This window comes from Alosa pseudoharengus, unplaced genomic scaffold, assembly GCF_046254945.1.
Source record: "Alosa pseudoharengus isolate Yale_2024_CS ecotype anadromous, Long Island Sound unplaced genomic scaffold, YU_APseudo_1.1 YU_APseudo_1.1_scf_8, whole genome shotgun sequence".
Lineage (NCBI taxonomy): Eukaryota > Metazoa > Chordata > Actinopteri > Clupeiformes > Clupeidae > Alosa > Alosa pseudoharengus.
The window spans coordinates 4176364-4183863 of NW_027468870.1; the positions used below are offsets into that span (position 1 = coordinate 4176364).

The following is a 7500-nucleotide window of genomic DNA, read 5'->3' on the forward strand; positions in this document are numbered from 1 at the left end:
TGATGAGTGTGCCTGTTTGTCAGGGAGATTCCTGCTCTCCTATAGTCCACCTCCCCATCATCCTGACCTCTGCCAAGGAGGCTCCGTATCCAGTGGGACCAGTGTGTGTCTGACTGGTCATCTGAAAGTAGGATTGCGCAACACTACTGGCCCAATCGGGCCCAATGCTCATGACACGTGTGGGAAGAGTAGTGTTCTAAGGAAGAGCAGAGTGTTATAAGGAAGAGCAGAGTGTTCTAAGGAAGAGCAGAGTGTTCTAAGGAAGAGTAGAGTGTTCTAAGGAAGAGCAGAGTGTTCTAAGGAAGAGCAGAGTGTTCTAAGGAAAAGCCTGTTCCATTTTGGAGCAGATGTGGATCATCGGGTGGATGGGCTCATTTATTCTCATTTTTGCTAATGCTCTGTTGGCTTTTTATGTTTCCAGCTTGTCTGGTTCTAATTGAGGAACGTGTCTGACAGTGTTCTCAAAGATGAGTTCAATCTTGCAGACATTAGGGTTGGGTTGTGTATTTGTCTTTGAAATACAGTACGTGTCTTGGAGTAGTCTACAGGGTGTGTCCCTCCTCCAGGAGAAATACTAGCGGAGTCCTATTTCAGCATCCTCCTCAGAGCCTCTTCCCTGGAACAAACCAGTTTAACATCAGCGCTGAAACTGAATACTTGTGTTGTGTTGTGTTGTGTTGTGTTGTGTTGTGTTGTGTTGTGTTGTGTTGTGTTGTGTTGTGTTGTGTTGTGTTGTGTTGTGTTGTGCTGTGCTGTGCTGTGCTGTGTTGTGTTGTGTGAACTGAGTTGATAGTCATTCTCAGGTAACAATTGTGATCCAAATGCACAAGACCTTGTTAAACCAGATGTGAACAGGCTCGTTGACTCACACCTGTTGAATCTGAGGACGGTATGTCTGATGACAAGCAGGTTCTGACCTGTGTGTGTGTGACTGACCTGTGTCGGTGCAATGATGAATGAACTCGTTCAGTAAGGCAGTTTCTCACGGGTTGCACACCTCCCTCCTCCCTGTAAGCACCACCCTCCCTCTCCAACAGTGATGTGCATCACAGAGCTCTCTTGACCTCTCCAGGATAAAGCTCTCCATTTTGTGGTGGCGCACCTTGAGCAATTCTACTGTCCCTCTCCACCACTTCCATCTCACTGAGCAGAACGCACTGTCGTCTGCGGAGAGGGCATTCTGCCCAAGCATGCTGGAGAATTCCGGAGCATTCCATTTCTTTGTGATGTCATACCCTGTCAGCCATATCCGGCACATTCACTAGCCTCCATGCAGATAGCAGCATAATCTACCAGGATATGTCTTTCACCTGTATCCAACCAACCACAGACTTGCTGTAACACATTCTCCAAGCGTATTTTAAGTTGAACTTCTTCTGATTATATGATATCTATGCTGAGTTAGTCCTTGAAGAACCTTTATCACTAGTATGAGAGTGATCTAGGCCCTTTTGAAGAACCTTTAACACCAGTGTGAGTGATCTAGGCCCTTTTGAAGAACCTTTATCACCAGTATGAGAGTGATCTAGGCCCTTTTGAAGAACCTTTAACATCAGTGTGAGTGATCTAGGCCCTTTTGAAGAACCTTTATCACCAGTATGAGAGTGATCTAGGCCCTTTTGAAGAACCTTTAACACCAGTGTGAGTGATCTAGGCCCTTTTGAAGAACCTTTATCACCAGTATGAGAGTGATCTAGGCCCTTTTGAAGAACCTTTAACACCAGTGTGAGTGATCTAGGCCCTTTTGAAGAACCTTTATCACCAGTATGAGAGTGATCTAGGCCCTTCTGTAGCCTTTAGGTCTTGGCAGATATGGCAGGATGACAGCTGGGCAATTAGTCCATCATTAGATGACGAAGGCTAAAATGGAGTTGCCCGCAGCTCGGACCTGATGAGTGTGCCTGTGAGCTCCTGAGTTGAGAGGAGCCAGCTATGCATTAGCTCAGAGTGAGATGAATGGCATGCTTTCAGCAGAGCTGGGCTCTGCAGCCAAAACCAATCAAACATGAAACGCAACAACGAAACTAGCACACACTCACTTGTAAGGTGGACTCTAGGCTGTGAGGGACATATCTACAGAGATCATCCATTCTGTGTTAAACTATCTCTCTGTGTCTGTGTCTGTGTCTGTGTCTGTGTCTGTGTGTGTGTGTGTGTGTGTGTCTATGTCTGTATGTGTGTGTGTGTGTGCACGTGTGCATGTGCATATGTGTGTGTGTGTATGTCTGTGAGAGTGTGTGTGAGCATGTGTGTGTGTGTGAGCGTGTGTGTGTGTGTGTGTGTGTGTGTGTGTGTGTGTGTGTGTACCCTGGCTCATCTGTGTGCTTTTTGTTTTTTTGCATTTCGTTATGCGGTTCTTGCCAAACAGGATATCACTAGTAATAATAACCAAAATATGCACACAACAGGACATCAGGGAAGATCACAGCCAAGATATACACTAACCAGCACATCACTGCCAAACTCCCATGACCTCAAATGACAGGGCACAAACAGGTCCCTCTCACAAGACAAAAACAACCAACATTATAGTCCCCATCCCCAACTCAATGTGACAGATGTTCTATGCACGGTACCATCGTGGGACAGATGTTCTATGTACGGCACCATCATATAACATGTTCTATGCACGGTACCATCATGTGACAGATGTTCTATGTACGGCACCATCATATAACATGTTCTATGCACGGTACCATCATGTGACAGATGTTCTATGTACGGCACCATCATATAACAGATGTTCTATGCACGGTACCATCATGTGACAGATGTTCTATGAGTGGTATAGGAAGTGCTGTTTTTAGTAACAGATCTGCCATAACATTGTTTTTCAGCTCAGTCATTGATTATAAGGCCTGTTTTTGTCTTTTTTTTTGCAGGGACCTCAAACCTGAGAATATTCTGTTGGATGACCATGGTGAGTAGAATATTCTAGAGTTCCTGTGTGTGTGGGGAGATCCTGCATGTGTGGGGAGATCCTGTATGTGTGGGGAGATCCTGCATGTGTGGGGAGATCCTGTATGTCTGTGTGTGTGGGGAGATCCTGTATGTGTGGGGAGATCCTGTATGTCTGTGTGTGTGGGGATATCCTGTATGTCTGTGTGTGTGGGGAGATCCTGTATGTGTGGGGAGATCCTGTATGTGTGCAAGGATTAAAGTTCTCCGTCGTAGGACGGATTTCCGTCAATTTGATTTTAGAAATGTCATATTTGAGATCGATGCAGATCCGATGAGAAAAAAAAATAGGAGGGGGGCGACTGTCACCTTTGCTTTTCCTTTTTTAAGGCAACTACAAATATTAGGGTAAATGTTTAAAGACCTTAGCCTAGAAATCTAGACGCACAATATAGGATGGCCCGCCAGGCTATAAAGACCTAATAATGTTCTTGAGAACTTTCTGTGTCTCAATCAGTGACCGCTCAAGAAGATAGCCTACGTCAGTCATGAGTTTCGCTTTGTTTATGTTGTAGCTACACATCTCAAGCGTTTGCTTAAAAAAAAAAAGAACACGTATGGAGGACTATAACGGTCTAAAAGTTGGATTATAGTGACACAATCGAGACAGCTGATGAGGTTGGCCAATCCGTTTAACTTTTTTGGATAAGAGAAGAAGCGTAGGCTGTGTTCTTTCCGTGCATCAATGTACACAATTTCTTACTATCGCGAACTCTCAGGAGAGGTCATTCGTTTTGGATGTCACATATGACTTGAACAGATAGCCTGCTATGCCACCCGATGTAGGCTACTATTATTGTTACAGTTTTTAATCAGTGCAACCAGGGTAGGAATTTCACGACGGCCATGGCCGTCGTAGCCCCTTGCGTTGGCCGTGAAGCCCCTTTGAAAATTATAGGTTTACAGGCCACGGTGGCCTTGGTGCCCCCTTCTTTCAATATTCTGCTTGGTGTCCTACTAATAGCGATTTTTATTTAGCCTGTGGCCTATCAAAATAATCTTAGCATTCACAGCGCAAATTAATTTAGTCTTTTACGCAGTGGAGAAAGTGACAGCGCAAGAAAGTGCGTCCAAATTCACCCATTCTTCTCAGTTGAACTATTCGCGAAGTAGCCTATTCATCACACAGACATCACAAGTATCACATGAAAGAGCTTTTCTCAGCTTTTAAACGATGTTAGCCGATAATTGCTGTGTTGAACGGTTCGCGAGAAAAGTAAATAATATAATTAAATTTAATCATACATTCTACTGAAGGTTTTGCGTCCATGATCTCCCTACCCATTCATCTCGGTGGAATACTTCACGAACCCTTCTTTTAACACATGACAAACCACATTTCAGAATAAACAGCAGACCTTACCGAACACAAAGGTGTAAAGCAGTCCCCTGTACAGTTAGCCGTTCCAGAGTAATTCAGTTTTGAATTTGCAGTAGGCTAAATTTCGACATGCATGGATGTCTCCAAATTTGGGCTTTAAGTTTTACAATGTGTTTAAATTGTTCCACATGATTTAATAACGGGCCAAATACAAAATGAATGTTACAAATATTGCCTAGATATTGGTAAATCAGAGGACAGCTGACTAAGAGTTTGTGAAAGTAGCCTTAATGATCACAAAATGCTAAGCATGCATCTAGGCTATTTGAGTTTCTTAAAGCTGAGCTGTGCTACATTTAAATTGTTCAATACATGATTTCATAGCAGGCCAAATATAAAATAAATTTTATATATAGCCTAGATATCTGTTTTTATTAGATGATCAGATGATTTACAGTTCTATGTATGTCATGTTTCATGTTTTTGTAATGTTTCATACAGTGATGCAGGTCTACTGCAGTGAATAGGCTAAATACAACTTTGATAATTTTTATAGCCTACTATTGTATAGTTAACTTTGGCCTTGGTGCCCTGACATGTGGCCTTTGTGCCCCCCACCAAATATGCCCAACTGAAGGCCAAGTGGCCTTGCCCCCAGAATGGTGAAATTCCAAGCCTGAGTGCAACTACATTATGTGTAAAGCGACGCAATATAAACCTTAGCCTATGCAATTTATTATCCCGTCTGTTATGACAACAATGTTTTTCACAATTTGCGACGGAAGGTTTTAACTGAGCGTGTTAACATAAAATAATAATAATATTGTCATCATTGCGAACTGTCGAGTAAGGGGGTCATCATGTTTGTGACGCACAGCCTTGTAGCCTATTTTGCTTAGGCCTCACTTTTAACGACAGTAGGTTGTGAGTGTATGTTGACAAAAAATAATCATGCAATTAAAATAGTCAACTTAAAACTTTGCTATAAAATATTATTAATTTATAGCACAAAACCATAACCAGTAGGCCTACCAGAACCTCGCATATTAGCGTTATGATTTGTGTGCGTCTGTTTGGCAAGGCCACTAGCTGTCATGGATGCGTTGTTGCTAAAGGAAGGCAGGTGTCAAAAGTTAAAAAATAAATGGAGATGGGCAGCTGTTGGACACGGAGGAGAAGCCATGGTGTAAAGAAATTAAAGTGCCAGGGGTGCTTTTGCGCGGTTCGCTGCAAGAAAATTGTTTATGGATGCAATAGGAAAACGTTTTAGCACGCCACCAATCAGAAGACCGCCATAAGGTTAACGTTCGTGCACTTCAGGACATCTTCCCTACCTGGTGCAACTAGCCACCACGACAGAGGTAGGCTACGTTTATTTATGGCTGACCGTTTTTACGTTTAGAAAGTAGGCTACGCATGTTCTTTCATAGCGCAACACGACCTGTCCTTCACCATATCGCAACCTCTTGTCAACCTTTTACAATCTGTTGCTGAAGACAAAAGCGCCGTCTCCCGATTGTCGTTATCAAATGCGCAGACCTCCTGCATGAGCACACACAGTATTGCTGCTCATTGGAAAACTGAGTTGTCTGTAAAACTCAAAATTACCATGTTTTCATTAAATGCGGATGAGGCAACAAATGGAAATATGAACAATATCTAGAATGTTCTGATTTGTTACTTTGATGAGGAAATGGGAAGTCTTGCAAACTTGATTTTATAGATTTTACTTGGTGTTGAATTGCATATTAACAAGAAAAAAATCTCCCCTTTAAACACTTTTGGCCTGAAGTAATTAAATAAGAGTGTGTTAAAGCCTTTCTACAATATTGCTGCAGTAGAAAAGAACAGTAATGGCTAATCAGCAATGGTCAGGGATGGTACTAAAATATATTTTTGTTCATCAGGAAAATTCAATCTCAATCAAGAACACTCTCAATTCGCCTTATTCACATGGTGGCCATTGGCGGCTAAAACGAGGCTACAGAGTACACAAACCATAGGATTGTTATGTTCTATGCATTCACCTGTAGGTGGCATTAATTATATAGTAAGTGTACCCTGTAGCCTCGTTTTGGTTTAAACAATGGCCGCCGTGTGAATAAGGTGAATACTCCCTTTACTTTGCTGTTTGCATCCAATACCAATAGGTCGCGACCGCAAAAGGGGTGCTATCTCTATAGGTAGATATGAACAACGTATGACTTATGGCCTGAAAAAAGTTCAGTCAAACGATTTTTTTTCACTTTAATCCCTGTGTGTGTATGTGTGGGGAGATCCTGTATGTCTGTACAGTATGTGTGGGGAGATCCTGTATGTGTGTATGTGTGGGGAGATCCTGTATGTGTGTATGTGTGGGGAGATCCTGTATGTCTGTACAGTATGTGTGGGGAGATCCTGTATGTGTGTATGTGTGGGGAGATCCTGTGTGTCTGTGTGTGTGGGGAGATCCTGTATGTGTGTGTGTGTGGGGAGATCCTGTATGTGTGTATGTGTGGGGAGATCCTGTATGTGTGTATGTGTGGGGAGATCCTGTATGTCTGTACAGTATGTGTGGGGAGATCCTGTATGTGTGTATGTGTGGGGAGATCCTGTGTGTCTGTGTGTGTGGGGAGATCCTGTATGTGTGTGTGTGTGGGGAGATCCTGTATGTGTGTATGTGTGGGGAGATCCTGTATGTGTGTATGTGTGGGGAGATCCTGTATGTGTGTGTGTGTGGGGAGATCCTGTATGTGTGTATGTGTGGGGAGATCCTGTATGTGTGTGTGTGTGGGGAGATCCTGTATGTGTGTATGTGTGGGGAGATCCTGTATGTGTGTATGTGTGGGGAGATCCTGTATGTGTGTGGGTGTGGGGAGATCCTGTATGTGTGTGTGTGTGGGGAGATCCTGCATGTGTGTGTACTGTACATGTTGGCAAAAGGGAAAGGAGACTGTCGGCAGGTCTGCTGATTCATTCCAGCTAGAGCTGTAGCATGCTACCAGCTAATGGATTAATGTTGCTCCAGCAGGGATTAGGGCGGCTAAAACCATTCTTTTCACAGTTGAGTAATCTGATGATTATTCTCTACATTGCAAGATAACACAGTCAGTTACCATGATCCACTGAGTTAACCTGCCACAAACATTCTAGGTGACCCCTTTCACTTGTAGGCCTACTAGTTAAGTATGGCCAATTTCGCTGCGAAGTGTCAGCTGGTTAGTGGCGCAAGCAGGTTGGTG

The 7500-nt window shown here is 43.3% G+C and overlaps 1 protein-coding gene across 1 annotated transcript in view; it reads left to right on the plus strand.

Moving 5' to 3' along the window:
- grk6 (G protein-coupled receptor kinase 6) overlaps positions 1–7500 on the plus strand; it is an 80801-nt gene that overhangs the window by 51896 nt on the left and 21405 nt on the right. The window contains exon 10 of the mRNA XM_076274813.1: positions 2883–2920. Coding sequence (XP_076130928.1) covers positions 2883–2920 — 38 coding nt within the window. The remainder of the gene's footprint in view (positions 1–2882; positions 2921–7500) is intronic.